Genomic DNA, 23615 nt, shown 5'->3' on the forward strand with positions numbered 1-23615 from the left:
CTGTTAAATTTTTAAGACGTCCAGAATTTTGTTTGTATATATCATTTGGGTTTCTATTAGAACACTTCTAAATACGTGACTTCCTTAGTGCAGGTTCTATCATTGGGGAATCACTTTTTTTTTTTTTTTTTGCCATTGGCAGATAAAATAGAATATAAAAGTTGGTACCCATCCTAATTTTTAAAATATGCATTTGAATACAAAGTGGTCATTTCCTGATTCGCCATTTATTTCTGGTTTGGTACAAAAAGCTAAAAAAGTGGCGTAATAGTGATATTAATTGACAATGTCCAAAACGGAAAGCCCAGGATTTTCAAAAGTCTGTGTCCCCTGTAAGATCATTCAGATTGGATATCTAAAATTGCTAGTGATTTGTGACAGGCTTTGCCCAGTGTTCTGTTGAACTGGAATAATGATCTAACCATTTTTAACAGGCTGTTTTATTTAGACTGTCTTTGAATAATCCAAAAAAGAAAACACATGTTATGTAGTATTTTTGCATTAGTCTGTTTTTCAGCTGTTACTTCCTCCAGTGACATTGCTTGCATTAAATAGTACTAACAGAGCCCATAAATTGAAGGGGTTTATTCCAAGATTGACATTAAAGACTAAAATATTTTTTCTCCTATGAATCGTATATTAATTTCATATTGTGTCTAACTGTAACCATGCTCTTTGTCAGTGATCTTTTGGGTGATTGCACACTCCTTTCATATGTACAAATGTCCAAGATATCCTATGTAAATAAGATCGTGTTTGTGGTTTATCCTTATTACATATAGATGCTTGATGCAACATTTTACAATATACAATGTATTGTGTCTGGTGTTTTTGGTGCCCAAATATATTGGAGTGTGTTTTTTGTTTTGGTTGGCTGTTTTTCATCAAAGCTGAAGTAACATAAGTGCCATTAAATAAAGTGTGGTGTTGCATAGTCTTATTGGATTCAGGATTTGCCTACGTGCAGTGAGACTTTACATAACTTGCATAAATTTGCCACTCCCAAATACAGCGCTGTATGTTTGTCGTGGTGCATTACTAAATATTGAAGCAAGTTTGTGGGGCTGTAGTTGACTTTTTTTGGTCTTCGCTTGCATCCCCAATTCAGGAAAAAATGACCCTGAGCTACATTTAGAATAACTTGTGTTAAGCCTTGTTGTTCAAGAAAGGGGAAGTATTGCTCCGTAGGCATTGCAGTGCTTTTTCAAAAGAGTTAGAGAACAGTGTTTCATCATCTCCTTGTCAGACCTGGAAAAGCAGACTGTAGACTGTTCTGAGGTGCATGATGAAACTTGCAGGGTGTATATTACATTTAGTGTTTTGTCATTCCTTTGAGTTTGGGTTTGGCTTTGGCTTTATCCACCTGTTCATTAATGTGTGTTAAGCGAAACAGGTGAACACTTAACAAGTAGAATCGAAACCAGAGTATGATTTAATCCCTGGAAGCAACAGGTTTGATATGATTTATTTTCTTCCCCTTCCGGGAAGGGAGCAAGTGTTTGGCAAATTTATGTCGTGTGTGTTCTACTGTTGGTAATTTACATTCAAATCATTATTGACATTAATTGTTTAAAATGCCCTTAAACGCTTCAGGATTGAAGGCAAGAAAAGGTTTAATATCAATTATAGAAATGAGAAACAAACGGACTCAAAAGGAAGAGAGGTTTTGTGAAAAAATATTAATATCTTAAAAGTAGAGTAGAATATGAGTAAATGAGTATTTCTTTCAGGAAATTCATTTTAGGAAGCTTTACTTTGTTTATACTGCACACTTGTTAAAGTAAAATCATGAGTCAAAATATAGGTTTTCCTTCTCCCTTGGAGAGGCTATATAGATTTCTTCGTACTATTCCCCCTAGTTAGAATTTTGTACAACTGATATTCAATAAATCATTACTGGATGGCGTGGAACAAAATGCAGCCTTGGCATGTGAGCACTGAGATTGCTTAATAATCTCCAGAAATCTTTATGCTATCCTTTTTGACTATTATTTTGTGATGATAGCTCCACCTGCACAGTTTCCCTTGACTGTGAGTCTGTCCCATCCCAAATAAATGAGCAAAGACCACTCCCCAATCATGCTGAATTAGCATGATAGTAATTGATTCTGGTAAGGGATGGTCAGAAATTTATTACCCTTCTGGAGCAAAGATGAGAGAAGGACAATTCCTTTCCTGGGCTGCTTCTGGGGTAGGGCAGCTGTGTGGTGTCCCAAACATAGAGCGTGTGTGTGTGTGTGTATATAATTAATATATATATATGAGAGAGAGAGACACACACAAACTAGTCTTAAATATTTCTTCTATGTAGAAGTCATAGGTTTTTGCATATTCTCTGGAGAAGAGTAATCTAGCATTACATCTAGGCTCTTGTTTGTCAAGTGAGGCAAACTACTCTCCTGGTTTATATCATCACTGGGAAGATGATGAAAATGCTTTTGGAGGTTGGTATTCAAAGAATGTACTTTGGAACTTGCTTTTAGTGGGCTTGGATATGGCAAGACTGTTTTGAATTAGAATGAAACTCACAAATTGTTTCAGTGCATTGTAGTGTGCAAGTTTTGATTCTAGTTATCCTAGAATCCTCCACCTACTGCAAAAACTTTCTCTTTGTGTGTGGGAAAACTTTGGCTCTAAGAATATTCCACTTATCACACACAAATGGGGGAGTTTTACATTGCTTCTGTTTAGTCTGCCTCTTCATGGATTTAAATTTCAGTGACTGGTTATGTTACTGTTTAATCTAACTCAGCATTTTAAATGGAGCAGGTACTATTGTGTCATGATTCTTGTTGAAACATGCACTCTGCATTACACATCGAAATTCCACTGAGGGGCTTGGTTTTTTTTACACCTGCTGACAGTAATACATCATTTCACAACAGGTGTGCCCTAGCAGGAAGCACTGCTTGCAGTATGTCACACTTAGTTTTTAAAAACGTTTTTTAAATTTTCCTGTAGATTAAAATGTACTGTGTATGTATATATGATTTTCTATTTATATAGAATAGGCAAGGTCACAAAATCTGAATTATGAGGAAATGATTTTTAAAATCTTAATTTATGGAAACATTTAACGTATTTCAGGGATCTGCATTCTAAATTATCTTGGTCTGAAAGTTTGCTTTTAAACCTGCCATTATATCAAGTAGCCTTTTAGTTATTGCTGCAGGGTGTAGCACTCCCAGTTCTTGCGTGACAAAGATGACCTAATGTTGAAGTAGCTTAGGGCATTGAAACTTATTAAACCTTATTTAATTTGATTTATCAGTGACTCAAGATGCAAACGTGAATAATAATTAAAAATAAAACACCCTACACGGTGATTTGAAGAAACTTGGGAACCTTAAGAACTACATTTATTTGTATCTAAGAACAGGGCATTTCCCTGAGCTGCCTCTAGTGATTGCTTGGTAATAGTTTCACACTTATATGAATTATGCCTCAGGGAAGAGACAGCTCTGCTACACTGTCCTTTCTGACCCAGAGGCACAAAAATAAATATTTGGTGTAAACATTGCCCAAGTCTTTTTATATTTTTGTTTCAGAATTTTGGTGTTAAGAGATAATTAGTGATTTTGGGACTGTCTTGCTCTTAGGGATTTTATCTTTTAAAATAAAATTGCTTAGTTCAGGGCTATAAAAAAAAAACTGCACAAGTATAAGGAGAATGAAGTGGGGGGAAAGAGAGAGGGGCATATCTTTCCAAACCCTGTAGATAGGGAGGCCACTGGCCTCTTCACTGCAGTAATATCTCTGTCCCCTTCTTGATGGGGTTAAGTGTTCCAATTTCCCATTGTGTCACTTTTGCAACTTTTCTCCTTTCTTTTTCTCAAATAAACAACTTGTTTAATTAAACTTTTTATGGCAGTTTTCAGAGTGATTAGTTTGAAGTTCAGAATTTTAAGTATTGGACGCCTGCTTCGTTTCTTGCCAAGCCTTTATGCTGCCTTGGGCTGCTGATACTAAAGTTGTAGTCGTTAAAATCTGCATGTGCTCATTTACTCTCATCCCTTGACCTCTGTCGTTAACATGGACATGAGTTAGGCAGATAAATTCCCTCTGCCCCCAATGATTTTAAAACGTTGCTTGTTACCTTCAAACTTCTTGTAGGGGACAGCACACTATAACTTCTGCTTTTCCCCGGATCTGTTTCCTGTGTTCCTATTAATGTATGAAAAGCAGGTCATTGTACACTTTATTGTTACCCTTTGAATTAGTTGTTGTGCAGAGTTTCACACAAGAATAATTTGAATGCCATGTTGAGTGTGGTGTAGAGCCAGACTGTAGCAATTCCTGGTGGTAAAGTTTTGCTATTAAAATATTCTTATACTTCAAACCAAGAACTTTTAATATAATATATTGCATGAGGACATGATTTTAAGGATTTTCTATTGCAAAAGGTTCAATTATTCTCTTGCTTTACTGTCTGATATAGTTAAGCTATTCGGAGGTAATGAGACCGCCCTAGTTCTTTCTTATGTACTTACGGAGTCTTTGTACAGGGCCACTCAACTCAAAAGATTTTAAAAATCACCAAGTCTGAAGTTTGAAAGTAGATGAATACGAACTTAGCTTTCAGTTGATCAAAATTTAGAGAACTTGTAAAATCTGTACTGTTTCCATCACTCTCCATAAAGTTGCTACATATTGAAGTTTGCATGACAATGTACTAAACAGCAAGTTCAAATGTGCTGCATATAGCTACATAGAGGTAAATGTGAATGCTCTACTGAAGGAACACATTTCTGAAATATGCTAGTTTCCCATCTGATGTAAACAGAAATTATATGAGGAATAAAATAAGGGTCATAATTGAGTTACTTTACCATAAATTACACGTGTAGTACATTAAATCTTTTCGTTTTGGTGAGGACCATTATTTTGACTGTTTATCTTAATGTTTTGTCTACGTTGCTGTACCTAGCCCAGAGGCTGACATAGCTGATAGTTTTCTGGATATTATTTGTTTGACCTCTAGGGGTTGCTCCAGAGTGATAGAATATGCTGTGTTCTCGCCTCCCTCTGAACGCTGGGATTATCCTTCTTCATCTTGGTTTATTAGAGCTGGAGGATAGCTTCAAACTTGTGTCTCCTGTTTGACAGCAGGACGTGCTTGTTGCCAAGCAGTCAGGCCACCCTTAATAGTGATGATTTGTATAGCTTGGGGTATATGTCCCAGAGGTAGTACTGATTCATAATCTCATAAAGGCCAGGCCTAAATGGGATATGTAGACAATTGGAAGGTGAAGTGCGTTTGTGTATGGTGGTTTTTTTTTCCCCCCCTTCATGATTACTAAAACTAGTTTTTTGTTTGTACCATACACCATGTTGATTCTAAAAGAACAAAACGAGACTTGACAGTCAGATTATTAGTTATATGGCAGTGCTTTTCTCTAATTTGTAGGTGGCATAATTACTTAAGGGAGAGGGAGTTACATACCTTTCAACAAGCTGGTTAAGTTGGCATATATTTTATGTTCTTATTAAAGTGGAAGGAACATGGTGTAACTTTATGATTACCTGGTGCATCCAATAGGCAGCTTCCTTACGTTCAATATTATTTGTTGCTGACCTTAAAATTTTCTAAATAGAAGGAAAACGAAGCATATTAATTGTTTCCTTTGTATCATATTTTTCTAAGAATGATGTGCCGTGATGTTTTTCCAGCTTAAAGGCAAGAAAACTGAATCTAAATAATCTTATTTGCTGTTTACTCTCTGACTTTTCTCCTTCTCTTTTCTTTTCCATTCTCCTTTCATTGGAGCGAAATTTAATTTTTCACTTTTAATCTTTAATTTTTAAAACCATCCAATGTGTGCTCTAGGATTTCAGAGTTGTTCTGAGTCCATCACTTTACCTTATACATATTAAACAACCGATGCTATATGCCAGGAGAAAATATGCATGCTACTTTTTTGAGACCACCATGCAATTAAAATGCCTTTTATTTTCCCTGGAAAATAAATCTTGTACATTTTAAGTTATTTAATGGTGATACAAAAAGGATTTCTTTAAAAATTGGGGCCAGTGCTTGGTTTTTGTTTTTGTTTATGATGTGTAAAGAAAGCTGGAAAGTTTTTCTTTTCTTGTTTTGTTTTTTATGTCAGAAATATCTGGAATATAAAGTCAGGTTTTCCCTAGGTCTGCTGGAAGATCTCTTGGGCATCTAAGAACACGTTTATTTGGAGTTCTCACAACTTGGTGGTTGTTCTACCTGGCATCTTAAAGCATAATTTGCTGGGAGAAAGTGATATGGGTGTTTGTTTATTTTGAGGAGAAAAATGTATCTAGAACATCTTTTACGGGAGCATGATAATTTAGTGGAAGGTTTTATCAGTCCCTGTATTGTATTTTTTGTTTGTGCAAAAGAAATCTTTTGATCTTTCTGACATGCTGCATCTCTACAGCCATGACCATTTTATCTCCTGGTGAAAACATGCTAGCTGTTAAGTTGTGGTTTCTTTAGGTGGACAGAGCTTTTAAAAATGAATTGTCTGGTTGAACATTTGTATTTATATAACACCTGCTCTAGTGTTAACTAGTTGTTTTGTAGTTATATTAAAAACAACAAATGTTTGTCAGCCTTGTGTCACTGCTGCCTACTTGTGTTGGTGCAGTTAAGGGGTGGGAAGGAAGCCTTTCCTTGTGTCCAGAGCTTGCTAAACTCACAGCTGCTGTGGACCTCAAGGAAAGCTGATTCTCTAGGTACAGCACCCAATTTGAGTGCCCTACCACTGGTCCTAAAGACTTCAGGAACTGATAGCAGTAGTGATCTAGCCAGTATCAATAAATGAAACAAGATATGGGGAGATAATTTCATCTATAACTGGTCCCAGACCATTAGGACTTCAAAGACAATACCTAGTTCCTTTTAGACTGTTCCATGAAGTGAGTGGGTCACCAATGCAAAGCATGGAGCTTGGTGTTATGTACTCAGAGCCTCCAACCCTATTAAGCAGGTGAGTCACTGCATTATGTAGCAGCAGGAACTTTTGGATGCTTTTCAAAAGGAGCTCTAAGTACAGCACATAATTATGTGCAGTGTATATTGGAATATACATATATATTAGAACATAGAAAGATCCATTCATAGGAGTAGACAAGAAAAATATGTTCTTTATGTAGCGCATTGCGCTGTAGACCCACTACAATGACTATTTCATTCTATTAATTGCTGGTAATTATAGTGAATTAACCTCCTATTACTGAATAATCCAATAACTCAAGACGTAGAGTAGATGCAGGGTTATTCTTTTGAACATTCACAGTAATATTTGTGTAAGGGTATGTCTACACTGCAAATAAAAACCAGCGGCTGGCCCATGCCAGCTGACTCAGGCTTGTGGGGCTTGGGCTAAGGGGTTGTTTAATTATGGTGTAGCTTGAGCCTTGGGATCCTGCAAGGTGGGAAGGTCCCAGAGCTCAGGCTCCAGCCTGAGCCTGAACGCCTGCACTGCAGTTAAACAGCCCCTTAGCCCAAGCCCCATGAGCCCAAGTCAGCTGGCATGGGCCAGCTACACGTGTCTAACTGCAGTGTAGACCTACTTTTAGTGTAATTTGCCTTTTGAAAAGAGACAGTAGCCATCAGGTTTTCTAGTATAACTTACAGCAGAGCTGTCTCAATGATTTTATTAACACTTGCGTATATACTGTAAATGGTAGCCTTCCTTCACTGCTGCAACTAGTGCTGGAGTGATTCTCTACTGGAAAGTAGGGAATAAAGTAGTTCAGCACTTATTTATTTAGCAAAATCTAGGAAAATTGGTGCATGTTTTATTCCACTCTTCACCTTTCAGAGAATGTGACATGAAGGAAAGCATTACAGAGAAACTGTCAACTTGAATTTTTTAAATTGGCTGTAGGAAAATAAGTTTCCTTTTAAATGGTATGTGCTGAACAGTTTTTAAAAATGCTCTAAAATATTTTGAGTTTCCCTGCTCTCCTTTCTATGTCTAGAAGGGTCTTTCTGCCTGCCTGCCTGCCTGCCTGCCCGCCCTGAGAGCAATATCCCCCAATATTATATAACTTAAAATTGCTCACCTATTAAATACTTGCTGCTGCTTGTGTATATGTAAGGGGAGGTACCTTCTAGTTGCATTTCCTGAGGGGACAGGATAAAACTTTCACAGTGGCCATTGAGGATGTGAAACTTAAAGGCTGGTTCACTTTCTCTCATGGAGAAGCCTGTGGTGTGAGGCCAGAATGGAGGGACTACAAAATCCAAGTTTCATCTCAAGGACTTTTCAGAAAATTGTTCTAAATTGGAGGATTTAGGGGTCCTGTGGAGAAGATGAGGGTGAAAGTAGACCTCCAAAATCCAGACATCAAGGAGATCCATGGAAAAGGGCAACCGCAGAGTTTCATGAACAGCTACCCATCTGTACTCCTGCAGGAATTGTACTGCCCTTGGCTTGAGTCCCCTTTGCTCATTATAACTGCAGGAGTTTGTTGCTTGAAACAGCATTTGCTCTTGCCTGTATTTCTGCACAGAAATAATGTATTTCTCTTATGGTAGTGTCCAGAAGCTGTAATCAGAATATAATTACATTGTGCTAAGATCATACAAAGGTAGAAGAGTTGAGTATTTTGATGAGTAGAAGATGGTGCTGTGGCTAATGATTGGTCTAGTAATCTGCCCCAAATTCTGCAGAATGGCTTCCTCATGGTCTTGGGGACTTGGTGGTAGATGGCAGATGATGTAGCAGAAGTGTCCACACAGCCGGGGTTGTGATGAAATGGGCCTAAGTAGCTTGCTGCAATGATCTTTCTTTAGTAAACACAGAGACAATCTAGACTAGTTTGTCGTGATAGCCGTTTGAGCAGAACTGGGTATATCTGAAAATTAATGATTTTTTATACAGATTTAGTACCTTTATAAAATGATGTTTATGATGGTAACTATATTGCTACTGACTACCTTTTTGACGGCCAGAGTTGACTCTGTAGTGTTTGCACTTCATAAGTTATTTAGGGCTCAGTCATGTGCTTGAAAATTTCCCTACTACTAATGTAAGCTGTCTGGGACAGGATACTGGGCAAGATGGACCACAGTCTGACTCAGTATGGCAGCTCTTATGTTCAAATATGAAATAAACTGATATAAATCTTCAAAGCCCACTGTGTAGCTTGTAATACAGTGATCAGAAATACTAATTTAGGATCCTGAAATGCAATTTAATAACAAACTAAAAACAGGTGCATAGCCTCAGGGTATTTTTGTTGCTTTTAAACTATACTTGAAATGACATAGGCATGTAAATAGTTGGTGCGTGTGGGGAAATATTTCTAGGGTAGGGCTGTGTTCCTATTACTTTAACTCCTGGCCATATTTACCTTGGAGATTTCTTTCCTTGTGAATGACAAAGCAAAAAGGAAAAATAAGGTTCTCGATACAGTAGCTTTGTTGCGTATTTAGAGAACGTTTACAGATTGTGCAGAGAAAGTCTTTGGGTACCTTTGGTCATTTTTGTTTGGCTTAAGTAGCTTTCTCTTGATTGTAATGCTAAGTGAAGCCTAATCCTGTTGAGATTTTTAACAGTAGCTCTAAATGTGCCTTAGCAAATTCTGTTTCCAGAAGAGATTTCATTTTTATGTGGGTCAGTATTGTGTTCTGATTTTCAAAAAGGTTTATTTACATTATTGACTGGGTGGGCAAAAGGATAAGATAGGAAAGTAAATTATATATATTTGTGAAGTGACACAAGTTTTTGGTTACTCCATCATTTTCTGTTTTCTAGAATTGACATCTATATAAGAGTTATAGATTATTAAAACCTTAACTAAATCCTTAATTTATGGGAAATGCTATTTTCCTTTGTTTTGGGTTCTTGATTATTGTTATGTAGTGTTGCTGTAAGCTGCTAATAGCTGCTTCATATCACTGTAGATCAGAGGTGGGCAAGCTACGGCCTGCAGGCCACATTTGGCCTGCAGGACTGTCCTGCCCAGCCCCTGAGCTCCTGGCCTGGGAGGCTAGCCCCCAGCCCCTCCCCGGCTGTTCCCCCTCCCCTGCAGCCATGCCACAGCGTGGCTGCCAGTCCTGCCACTCTGAGTGGCATGGTAAGGGAGCGGGGGGGTTGGATAAGGAGCAGGGGGTTCTCAGGGGCAGTCAGGGGACATGGAGCGGGGGGGGGTTGGAGGGGGCGGAGGTTCTCGGGGGCAGTCGGGGACAGGGAACGGGGTGGGTTGGATGGGGCAGAGGTTCTGGGGATGGGGAATGGGGGAGTTGGATAGACATGAGAGTCCCGGGGACCTGTTGGCGGGTGGGGGCCGGTAGATAGGGGTCGGGGACATGGAGCTGGGGGGTTGGATGGGGGTGGGGTCCTGGGGGGGCGGTTAGGGGCAGGGACAGGTAGCAGGGAGCGTTGGCTGGGTTGGGGGTTCTGAGCGGTGCAGTCGGGGTGGGAAGTGGGAGGGGATGGATAGGGGGCACAGCCTTCCCTACCCAGCCCTCCATACAATTTCAGAACCACGATGTGGCCCTCTGGCCAAAAAGTTTGCCCACCACTGCTCAAGATGTACAGTAGCTGCATTTCAGTAGTGGGTAGAATGTTTCCTATAACTTGTTACATTATAGAGGCTCCCAAAATAAAACAATGAAGCTGAATAAATACAAGGTTGTTATATTCTTTTTTTTTTTCTGTGCTACTATCCTAAAGGCCCCGGGGCACAGCCACAGTTCTTGTAGCTGAAGCTGTGTGTGTGTGTGTGTGTGTGTGTATGTATATGTGTGTGTAATATATATTTTCTTGTAGCTGTATATTGCACAACACCATGGGTGTAGCTACACGTTTGAAATTTGTGTGTGTACTGGCCAGCTTTTCAGTTGTAATTTTCTCAAGCAGGTCTGCTGTTCATCCAAAATGAACTGTAACTCAGTGGAGGTTGTTACACAGAGATGCCTGTTACGTGTGATAAATGGCTTAAACAGCCCCCTTCCCCCCCAGCCACCCACAACTCTTGCCATTCACTAGAAGATAATCTTCCCCATAGAAATTGAAACTGAAACATAAAGCATGTAGCATTTATTGTGTGTGAGACTCATGAATTTCAGTTGCTGAGCTTTAATATAGCAACAGTTTAAAACAGTAAGTGAAGGAAACTGTAGCCAGTTGAAACTAGTGGGGTGCTGTTCTCCTGCATTAGTTTTGATTTATGACAAAAAATTATCTCCTGATTTAAAAAAAAAAAAAAAAAAAGGTTGGAGAGGTTCAGTATTCTGACAAAAAAAATACTGTAGTTTGAATATACATGTGGTTTTTGTTGTCCGTATAAATTTGTAATGAATTTAGATACTAAAGCTGGACATACTGAAATCATATAGAATTGATTACACTTTCACTGAAACCAAAATTAAACGGAACACATTGTAATAACTTACTTTTTTACTAGGAAAAGAAGATGAAGAGCAAGAATGTTGTTTAAAAAAATGAGTGATGTAGGAGTTTGTGCCGGTATCTCTTCGTAAGCTATTAAATGTCAAACATTGAGAAATGTAATTAGGCAATGACCTTATGCCCTCCAGACACGTAGACTTTGCTCATTATTTGACATAGCACCTTGTTTTGAGAGGACTTTATTCTACTTGCCAGACCATAAGTGAGCATCCCGTGCCAAATTCTGCCTTCTGATACCCATAACTTTAATGGGAGCCCCACATGCATATCAGATGGCATATTGTGGATTGCAATATATTTTTATGGTGTCTTGGCTTATAACAGATTTTGTTTTCCTTTGTAGATTGTCCTCTGCCCCCAGCTCACATTTCACCATTTCAGCTCATAGTATATGTCCAGGGAAAGAAGGTTCTATGATTGTCAAATTAAGTCTTGAAAAAATGCATTTTGAGTGTGTGGGGATATATAGGCTGTGTTGCCTTTTATGCAGAAAGATAAAGTATTTTTATAAATTACTCCAATAATGTATAATGTGCTTTGAATATACAGATGATGTGCTGTCCGAACTAGATGGCAGTCTACATGGAACTTTTAATCTCCTAGGCATTCAGTATTACTGATATCTTTCTTTTTGTTGATGCTAGGAAAGAGATCGTGATTGAAATCCTTGCCTTGGCTCTGGCCCATTTATGCTGGGGAAAAGGGCCAGAGCGGTGTAAAGGGGCTCTAAAAACCTTGGTTATGGTTGGAGAAGAATTCCTCTGATGCAGGCAGTGTGAAAACTAGTTGTAAGATTGCTTGTGAGAAAGTGCCTTCAAGTCCTGACATAGGGGCTGGTAAGGGAAGGCTTGGAGTGGGGCTGTAATACACAGACAGACATAGATTCACTCCAGCACTGTGTCACATTGAGTGACCTGGGGTGACTGGTGTCATTTAGACAGGCCCCCGGGGCTGTCTAGGGGTATGTCTGCACTGCAATAAAATACCTGCAGTAGGCCTGTGTCAACTCAGTTGGATGTGCGGGGCTCTAAAATTTGCAGTGTAAATGCAGCCCATGCCTGAATATTCAAATATGTTCATTTGATTGTCTAGTTTAAATGTTCAGTTAGATATCCTGCATCTATGTTACTTAATACAGTAGGTTTTTTGTTTGTTGCACTCTGAATAACTCCTTGTCGGTGCTTGGAGTTAATGTGTTCCGTATGTAACTTAGCAATTATATAGCAGATTTCAGTGTAAATTAAAGTCCTGTGGCATGCCCTTTTTTTTGTTACATATAGTATAAGCATAAACATATTCATATACAGTGGAGAACTTTTCTAACATGTTCCAAAGATGGAAAAGTAGTGACCTCATCACCAAGGTTGATTTAGTTCAGTGTACTATAAAAGTTATGCCCAATACTGCAATTTTATAGCCCCTCAGCCTGAGCCCCATGCGTCTGAGTCCGCTCCCATGGGCCAGCCACAGGTGTTTTACTGCAGTGTAGACATACCAGAAGTTAGGTCATGGGCATCTCCAGCCCCCATACTAGCCCAGTGTCAGAAGTGCACAGATGTGGCTTAAAGCTACATTGGGACTCCCCCCGTGTCTGCAAGATGTGTGCTTTGCCTCTTAGGGTACATCTACACTGCAATCTGGGTGTGTGATTACAGCACATATAGCAGCGAAGCCATGGCATCACTGGCTTCAGTATGGGCTATACAAAGCCCATTTGGGACTTTGGTTATGTACTTAGGAAGCTAGCCCACTCTGAAGTCTGTGCTGCTGCAGCTTCACTACTATTTGTATCCAAGATAGTTAAATTAAAGCTAAGTCAGGTATGTCTATATGTGCTGCAGTCACACCTCCGATTGCAGTATAGAGATACCCTTTGAGGTGCATCACAGTATCTCATATTGTATGTTTATATATTATGGTGAGAATTTTGTATTACTGCAGGAACATTGAAGAATGCTTTAGATCTTTGGGTTTGGTAAATTGTGCTTTATAAGTTGTAATTACCATGTTCCACAAACATTTTTCTTTTTTTCCCCTTAGGCGCAGTTATTTAAACATGGCAAGAGAGACGACTGTTTACCATATGGTAAGAATCATAGAATATCAGGGTTGGAAGGGACCTCAGGAGGCCATCTGGTCCAACCGCCTGCTCAAAGCAGGACCAATCCCCAAGTAAATCATCCCAGCCAGGGCATTGTGAAGGCTTACCTTTAAAACCTCTAAGGATGGAGATTCCACCACCTCCCTAGGTAACCCATTCCAGTGCTTCACCACCCTCCTAGTGAAAAAGTTTTTCCTAATATCCAACCTAAACCTCCCCCCACTGCAACTTGAGACCATTACTCCTTGTTCTGTCATCTGCTACCACTGAGAACAGTCTAGATCCATCCTGTTTGGAACCCCCTTTCAGGTAGTTGAAAGCAGCTATCAAATCCCCCCTCATTCTTCTCTTCCGCAGACTAAACAATCCCAGTTTCCTCAGCCTCTCCTCATAAGTTGTGTTCCAGTCCTCTAATCAGTTTTGTTGCCCTCTGCTGGACGCTGTCCAATTTTTCCACATCCTTCTTGTAATGCGGGGCCCAAAACTGGACACAGTACTCCAGATGAGGCCTCACCAATGTCAAGGCTCATATGTTCTGTGATATTTATTCTTAAGGGGAACTATTATCAGTTATATAGTTAAGAGAAATTGTTTTAAAAAAGAAATATGTTATATAGTTCGCTTTCAGTGCTTTTAGGTGTGACACCTTGAATCTGCTTTTGGGCTCCTGTATTATGCAGGCTTACAGCAGCCTGGCTAAGAGACGTTCCTATTAATTCAATATTAAACACTCTCTTCTTTTTGATCACTAATCCTGGACCAGTGGTTGGGAAAATTTTCCTGGTCTTGAAAACATTTGTGTTGGTCTACTAAAGACTTGGAAGCTTCATCCTTAAAATTGTCATTATGAATTTCCCAACTTGAATTTTGACATGACTTCAGTATTCTTTCTCTAGAACTGCTAGAGATAAATTGTTAATGCAGTAGTAAAGCTGGAATGGTCCCAGGCTTTCAGAAGGCATAAAGCATTAATTTGTATAACTTGAAATAGTAACCACTAAAACCATAATAGAATTAAAGAGAGTGATCGGAAAGATGTGTTTTTTAAGACAAACTATTTTGAAATTTGCCAGGGCTAGAAAGAGATGCTTTATATCATTTGAAAGTTAGGAACTTGTAGATGGCTTGCAAATTGGATTTTGAAACTGTTACTGTTAGGTCAAGGGATTATTTTTTTTAAAGATACTAATTAATCACTCTTATACAGGACTAGTATAACAAGTTGCAGAACACTTAGGCCAGTGTAATGTTTAAATCTTTACACTTGTAGCACATTCTGTAAGAAATAGGGTTGTCAATTAATCACAGTTAATGCAAGCGATTAACTCAAAACTAATTAACATGTTGTTTTTTTAGCAAGCGTTAATTGCACACCAGGGCGTCATGCTCGGGAGGGACATCTGTGTGCCTCTGGTTCAGGAGTGACCCTCTTCCTGCTGCCTTGCTCCACTGCTGCCCCGGTCAAGCTGTTCTGGACTGGGAGCCTGTCTGCTGCACAGAGTGGGGTGGGGATGTCAAGGTGTCCTCCTCCCCCTGTCCATGTTCGCTGCTCTGCTGGGGTCCGGGAGCAGGGAAAGCCTGTCTGTTGTTGCTGTTGGCTCAGGAGTGAGTGCTGCCCAGCTCAAAAATGTTCAGACTCCTGAGTGTTCTGCTTAAAGAGACAGCTCATCCTCAACACCCAAAATATTTCAGTAAATGACATTCTATTATCAACTGTGTGATTAATCACAACTATTTTTTTAATCTCGTGATTTTTTTAATCATTTGACAGCCCTGCTAAGAATGATAGCTACATGACAGAGAGTTACTTGTCCATATTAATTGCTTCTTAGGATCATACATCAAAGCATTCAGGAATCATTTTAGGTTGCAAATATAAAAGGCTTTGTTTTTATTTGTAATCAAAAATGAAGTATCCATCTTGAGTACCTTTAACACTACAACTTTATACTGAGAGAGTTTTGAGTTACTCATTTATGGCAAGAGCCTCCCTCAGCTCTCACTTTCCACCAGATTTTGAAACTTGTGATGCATGAATGTACTGTATGTCAGTGATTAAAGATAAACCTTGTAACAATACTCTAGGTCAGTTTTATATATATATATACATAATAGCACTTTTCATGTTCAAAGTGCTTTACAAACATTAATCCTCACAAAACTCTCTTGGAGGAGAGGTAGGGAGGTATTATCCCCAATTTATATATGGGGAAAACGGATGACTTGCTCAAGGACACAGAGGAAGGCTGTGTTGGAGCCAGGATTAGAATTCCTGCCTCTGTCCTGTTCTCAGAACACTCATAATAATATTTAGCGCTTTTCATGTTCAAGGCTCTTAACATACATTTTTATAATGAATCCTTCATGACATCCCTGTGAGGTATGTAAGTAATGTTACCCCCATTTTATCAATGGGGAAACTGTTGCAGTGTGGTTAAATAGTAATAATAAGTTATTTGCACTTAAATAACACTGTAAGATGAGGACCTCAAAGCACAAATATTAATGAATTTTGCTACCTAATTCTCCTGGGAGATGAGCGTTATCCTTTTCTTTTGCAAATGAGGAACCTGAGCCACAGAGAGGTTAAGTGACCTACTTAAAGTCAAATAGGAAATCGGTGGTGCAGCCAGGCATATAACCTAGATCTTGTAAGTGCAGTCCTGGCCCTTAACCAAAATTTTTTTTCCTCCTCTAAAACCAAAGTGAGTTAGTGATGGAACCAGGTTTTAGAACTTGGAGTTCCTGGTTCAGTCTGTTGCTCAAACCATTAGACCACCTTCTCTTAATTATAATTATGCTTATGTATTAAACATTTGTTGTTTCATGATATTGATGGGCAGTAAGAAGCATTTTTGTTCAGTACATTTCCTTTCTCTTTTACAGCTTCTACTGTACTTGAATGCCTTGATAATTGCAAGCTGTCAGAAAGTAACCAGACGCTTCTTCGTAAACTAGGGGTGAAACTTGTTCAACGACTTGGATTGACATTTCTAAAACCAAAGGTGGCAAAGTGGAGGTTAGTTTAAAAGAAATAGAGCAAACTTACATGCACTAGTCCTTTAAACAACAGTATTGGATTTTGAAATTCAGATTTACTTGTACAGTGGATGAGTAATAAAACTGGTACATATTCATTTGATTACAAGATTGTCTAGTTTAAATGTTCAGTTAGATATCCTTCATCTATGTTACTTGAATACAGGAGGTTTTTTTTCTTTGTTGCACTCTGAATAACTTCTTGTCAGTGCTTGGAGTTAGTGTTCCATATTTAACTTAGCAATTATATAGCAGATTTCAGTGTAAATTAAAGTCCTGTGACATGCCCTTTTTTTGTTACATGTAGTCAGGGGTGAAAGTAAGTCGAGTGACTTACCGGTACGCTGGGGCCAGCTCTGGCACCCAGAAGGGGTGGGGCCTAGGGCGGAAGAGGTGGGGCTGAGGGGGGTCAGAGCCATCCCCAGCCCACCCTGTAAGGTAAATGCCCCCCCACTCCTTCTCCTCCCCCTCCTCCCCTCCCCCACCGGGGTAGTAGCAGCAGCCTGGGGCTACAGGGGCTATTTAAAGGTCCCAGGGCTCCCCTGCTTCTACCGCCCTGGTCCTTTAAATAGCCCCCGGAGCCCTGGAGTAGTGGCGGCGGGGCTCCGGCGGCTATTTAAAGGGCTGGAGCGGTAGAAGTAGGGGAGCCCTGGGCCCTTTAAATAGCCGACAGAGCCCTGCAGCTGCCACCCCAGGGCTCCAGCATCAGGGCTCTGGAGGCAATTTAAAGGGCTTGGGGCTCCAGCCACTGCTGGGAGCCCCAGATGCTTTAAATTGCCCCCTGGGGAAGCCGGGCTGCCCTGGTACGGTGCACTGGCTTACTTTCACCTCTGCATATAGTAAGTACAAGCATAAACATATTCATATACAGTGGAAAACTTTTCTAACATGTTGCAAATTTGGAAATGTAGTGACCTCATCACCAAGGTATTTAGTTCAGTGTACTATAAAAGTTACACCCAATACTGTATTACAGAATTCTTACTCCCTGATCAAACATAATGCCCATTTGGAAAAAAAACCTATTCATAAACCAAGATTATTTAGTTTAGTGAAATTCTATTGTCACCTTTCCTCTGGTGCCTGGTTTTATTTATTGCCACAGGGCAGACCCTTTTTCAGATTTCTCGCACTGATATTTTAAAATTGCAGGCTCCCTTGTCAGCTATTTTTATCATTTGGATTGTATCTTTCACCTTTGAGAAAGTCCCTAGGCTTAGGAAATTCTTTCTAGTTGTAGAATGTTCCCCTCCTGACTGCCAGAAATATCTACTTGTTTAGCAAGCTGAATACTTTCACTTCATTGCATATTGTGTTTTCTCTAAGTTGCACAAATGGTGATAGTAGTGGCATTGAGTAAATGGTCTTTTATTAAAGTATTTAATTTTATTAAACCTTTTCAGTTTCAGGAGTAGTGGAAAACTGTTTATATTTTCAGCTTTATTTTAATCTCTAATCTATTTTTTTAATCTTTCAGTTAATCAAATTCCCTTTCTTATGTCTTTCCTTTTTACCATCTTAAGAGTTTGCTTTCAGTGGTAAGGGTCAAAAATTGTCTGCTCACCACACCCTTTGAGGTTGATGGGAGCAGGGAATTTTCATGTAAGTGCAGAATTTATCCCTCATTTTTTTCATTTTAAACATGGATGTGTCAGATGTTGTAGCATTATTTGCTTCATTTTGTGTACATAAATGACAAACTTAGCTCTCATGTGAAGAATGATGATATCTGTAATTGTTGTGTATGTCTGAATGTACAAAAAGTTAAATTATCAGTCATGTAGTGTATGTAATCATATTGGCCTTTGATAACTTCATTATTTAATATTACAGTTTAGCTCTTACCATGGCTAATTTCTATCTAATTAACCTCTAATGGTAATAAAATGTAGTGACTGAAATGGAAAAGTTCTAATATACATTTCCACAGTTCTGTACCTTTTTCTCACATTTGGCATGATTTTCAAGCACCATGGAATACAAAACAAGCCAAGTTTTGAAGCTTCAGTTATCTGAGATATTGGAGTATAAAATTTCTGATTTAAAAAAAAAATAAGAAAAGGGTGTGTAAATGCTTGAATAAGTGAAGATGCATTACAGCGAAGACCAAGCATGGAAAATTACTGCTCAAAAGAAACCTTTTTCAGAGCGTTGTGAGCAACTGACAGAAGATTAGAATTGAATTTGGAATTCAACTTTAACTATACTGAGTCTCTCTAGGTCTTTTATAATAATGATTTGCATTTGTTGGGCAGCTTTCTTACCAAAGAAACTTGGATCACTTAATAAATGTAAACTGATGGACAAAACTCATATAGGAATCACTTCACTTGCCGCTGAGTTAGACCTATCTCTGAGGTAGAATCTGGCAGTTGTTTTACAGTGCACAGCAATTTAGTGTGGGAAGTGCTGATAAACACTATGTCCACGTGAATTGAGATGGGGAATTTGAGGCAGAAAGTAGTCATTCAGCTTATAATTTTTCCAGGATGCTGGAGTTAACTAACTGTCCTGCTTTTGCTATAGGTGACTTGGGATCTTAATCTTAATTATTGTTTGTTCTCTCTGTGTCTCAATTATCCTACACTATGGGTGTACAAAGTAGTTTACAGGCAACAAAAAATATATGGTCCCCTTTCTCCAAGAGACTCGTCGTCTAGTTGAGATAAATGTCTGAGTTAAAAGGTAAATGGAGGGGAAAAGGAGAGAAATTATAAGCTCTCAAATTCTCTAGTCTTTGCGTGTTCAATTTAAAAAAAAATGTATCTAAGTTGGCATGGAAGTGGAAAGAGGTGAAGGAGGTTGTATAGCATATAGTTTCATTTCGGAGATTTGGAGAAGTATAGAGAGGTTGGCTGAGGACAGTTGTGAAGGAAAGGAGGCCTGGAGGAGTACAGGGTCCAAATGGGCAATAGTATGTGCTGAGACAGAGAAGCAGGGACTTGAGGAGTAGTTAAAATTTGAAGATGGAAAATAATTACCACATTTAACTTGATACTTACATCGTGTCCAAAAGATGATGCCTTCAGTTGCACAGTGCTTCCTGGTACTGTGCTGGAATATTGACTTCTTGTTGTCTTAGGTTATGTCTACACTCTGAGCTAGGGGTGTGATTCCCAGGTAGCATACATGTACTTAAGCTATTGTTGGTATAAATAGTGGTATAGCTGTGGTAGCATGGGCAGCAGCGACATGGCTTAGCTGTGCTGAATACAAACCGTTCCCAACCTGTGGATATGTACTCCGCAATCGGCATTGCTAAGCTTTTCTGCTACTGCCTATGGTACTGTGGCTACGCTGCTATTTATACTGGTGCTAGCTCTCACTGGGCTATCGCAAGTACATGTCAGCAAATTGGGAATCATACTCCAAGCTCATAGTGTATACATAGCCATAGAAGGAAGGATGCTACCTACTGAATCTCTAGCATATTTTCTGAGGCAAATAGGTGTTTAAGGAGGTGTTTCAAAGTGCATCTGTTTTGCTTGTGAAATTTGATAGCTCACAGTATAAGGTGCTGTGAGAACACAAGTGCTATTGTATGAACATATATATGGTGTTCTTTGAGTACTAGAAAAGTGTTTTTCTACAGTAGATTAAAAAATACTACCGTGAAAATGTACTACACTGAGAGAAGGTTTTGAGGATGGCATATGGTGTGTTCCAGGATCAACTTGGTAGGCACACACTTAAACAAAAAATTGCAAATAAACTTTGTTTTCTGTACAGGTATCAACGTGGTTGCAGATCTTTGGCTGCCAATCTGCAGTTTTCTGCCCAGGTTCCAGTTGCACAGAACGTAGGAATTGCTGCTGTTGATGCTGCTGATGATGAAGAGGAATATGACATTCCAGGAGAGGTTGAGAATGTTATAGGTGTGTTGGATCCAAATAGAAATATTTTGTTTAGCCAGCAGGCATTACAACTGGCAACAATCTGGGATGGGCTTAAGAAAGAATTATGGTTACACAAACCGCTGGTAAAGTAATGGAGAAAATTATAATATGATGTATCTGTATATAATTGGACAGGGTTTACCATATTTTGTGAAACTATGCCATGGTTTTCAGCATGTCACTTTTCCCACAAACAAAAATGAATAACTCCCATGGGGGGGGGGAACTATTTTACTTTGAAACACACTTGCCCAATCTTATTCAGTAACATGATTCAGATCTTTCTGCTTTTGGAGTGGGACAGAATGAATTATATTATGATTTTAAAAAAGGTCCAGATTGTGTTCAAATAAAGTTTAAAGGCCTGCGGTAGGTCTGATTTGAAATTTTAAGCTGTGGTAGAATCAATGGTACAGCTTATTGTACCTAGGAATCCTAACATATAGTGTATGGTCATAAACATAGTGCTCAGCTAATTCATTGATTGGTATGTTATAAATATGTAGGCATTAACAGCAATAGAGGGCTCACAGCACTGGGCAATGTAACAAGCCACTCAAAATACCAAATTTTGTTAAAAAATGTATTTTGTTTAAAAAATACCAGTACTGCTGCTTTGAGTATGTGTCAGGGTAGATCTCATTTGAGGTGCTTATAAACCTCACACACACACAATTGGAGTCTTTCAAATAGCCATGTCTGAGCTTGTGCATGCTCTTGTATCACCTTGTGCTCCTGTACAAGGGCGTAAAAGGTGGGACAAGGCAGCTCAACCACTCCTGGTGGACTCAAAGCCTTTAGGCTTCAAACCTTGCGCTTCCTCCGATGGGCTAATCCTGCAAACATGAGCATAGCACATGCCTGTTCTGCTTGGGTGAGACTCGTATACCAGAAAGATACCTAGGATGCTGATCGTTTTCTTCTAGGACTGGAAAGTCACAGAATGCCCAACTGAAACTCCACTTATTGGAGCAGTCAGTGAAGGTTTCTTTGGACTGAAGGAGTCTGGTACTGGAGAAAACAATGTCTGGAAACCTTCCCCCCTCCCCCCAGCAGATGAGTGACACCCAAGGCCAGCACAGAGAAAATCCTGGAAATGAAAAAAGACCTGGTGCCAGTACTGAAGTCCAACATGGAGAGAAATCTCTCTGAGCATAAGGACAGAAACTCTAGGTGGAACTCAGTGCCTTCCAATAGAGACAGGTTTCAGAGTAACAGCCGTGTTAGTCTGTATTCGCAAAAAGAGAAGGAGTACTTGTGGCACCTTAGAGACTAACCAATTTATTTGCGCATAAGCTTTCGTGAGCTACAGCTCACTTCATCGGATGCATACTGTGACATCATCATCATCTGGACCCATGGAAAAGAAGCCCTTGAGGAATTCCACCATGATTTCAACAATTTCCATCCCACCATCAACCTCAGCCTGGTCCAGTCCACACAAGAGATCCACTTCCTGGACACTACAGTGCTAATAAACAATGGTCACATAAACACCACCCTATACCGGAAACCTACTGACCGCTATTCCTACCTACATGTCTCCAGCTTTCACCCTGACCACACCACACGATCCATCGTCTACAGCCAAGCTCTGCGATACAACCGCATTTGCTCCAACCCCTCAGACAGAGACAAACACCTACAAGATCTCTATCAAGCATTCTTACAACTACAATACTCACCTGCGGAAGTGAAGAAACAGATTGATAGAGCCAGAAGAGTTCCCAGAAGTCACCTACTACAGGACAGGCCTAATAAAGAAAATAACAGAACGCCACTAGCCGTCACCTTCAGCCCCCAACTAAAACCCCTCCAACGCATTATTAAGGATCTACAACCTATCCTGAAGGATGACCCAACACTCTCTCAAATCTTGGGAGACAGGCCAGTCCTTGCCTACAGACAGCCCCCCAACCTGAAGCAAATACTCAACAGCAACCACACAACAGAACCACTAGCCCAGGAACCTATCCTTGCAACAAAGCCCCTTGCCAACTGTGCCCACATATCTATTCAGGGAACACCATCACAGGGCCTAATCACATCAGCCACACTATCAGAGGCTTGTTCACCTGCACATCCACCAATGTGATATACGCCATCATGTGCCAGCAATGCCCCTCTGCCATGTACATGGGTCAAACTGGACAGTCTCTACGTAAAAGAATAAATGGACACAAATCAGATATCAAGAATTATAACATTCAAAAACCAGTCGGAGAACACTTCAATCTCTCTGGTCACTCGATTTCTGATCTCAAAGTGACTATCCTTCAACAAAAAAACTTCGAAAACAGACTCCAACGAGAGACTGCTGAATTGGAATTAATTTGCAAACTGGATACAATTAACTTAGGCTTGAATAGAGACTGGGAGTGGCTAAGTCATTATGCAAGGTAACCTATTTTCCCTTGTTTTTTTCCTCCCCCCCCCCCCCCCGACGTTCTTGTTAAACCCTGGATTTGTGCTGGAAATGGCCCACCTTGATTATCATACACATGATAAGGAGAGTGATCACTTTAGATAAGCTATTAGCAGCAGGAGAGTGGGGTGGGGGGAGGTATTTTTTCATGCTTTGTGTGTATAGAAAGATCTTCTACACTTTCCACAGTATGCATCCGATGAAGTGAGCTGTAGCTCACGAAAGCTTGTGCTCAAATAAATTGGTTAGTCTCTAAGGTGCACAAGTACTCCTTTTTCTAATATAGAGAGATCACATAAAGCCTCTGGGGGAAAACTCACTAAGCCCCTCAGTGAATCCAGGGTTATTGAGAAGGTGCCATCTACTATCATGGCACCCATGAAGTTTACCATGATTCCATCTCCTCTGATCCAGATGACTGCGCAATCATCTGTGTCGTGTTAATTGGCAGAGTTGCTAATGGTACCACTGTGCATGTCATTGCAGACTCTCGCATGTGATTCTGAGACTGTCGGAAATTACCCTCGCACCAAGACAGCTACTGGTACCACTGATACCAGGAGTGCCATATGTATCAGTGCTGCCCTTAGAGGAAATCTATTCTTCATCCTTGTCACTAGGACATTCTTTCTTGCCTTCCTTGAGTAGGGAACCCTCTCCCCTGAGGTCAGCAGGTGAGACCATGGACAGACAAGGCAGTTCTCCCTATAAGGCCCTACTGCAATCCCTCTGGAACCGGCACTGGGTTGGCAACC

General features: G+C 39.8%; 1 protein-coding gene across 7 annotated transcripts in view; it reads left to right on the forward strand.

Annotated features, from left to right (window-relative positions):
* The window catches only part of TBCD (tubulin folding cofactor D), a 252394-nt gene that overhangs the window by 21657 nt on the left and 207122 nt on the right, over positions 1–23615 (forward strand). For all 7 annotated transcript variants that reach the window (XM_078848698.1, XM_073311984.2, XM_073311991.2 and 4 more), the window contains exons 9-11: positions 13440–13485; positions 16387–16519; positions 20269–20414. In XM_078848698.1, coding sequence (XP_078704824.1) covers positions 13440–13485; positions 16387–16519; positions 20269–20414 — 325 coding nt within the window. The remainder of the gene's footprint in view (positions 1–13439; positions 13486–16386; positions 16520–20268; positions 20415–23615) is intronic.

This window comes from Lepidochelys kempii, chromosome 14, assembly GCF_965140285.1.
Source record: "Lepidochelys kempii isolate rLepKem1 chromosome 14, rLepKem1.hap1, whole genome shotgun sequence".
NCBI classification, from domain to species: domain Eukaryota; kingdom Metazoa; phylum Chordata; order Testudines; family Cheloniidae; genus Lepidochelys; species Lepidochelys kempii.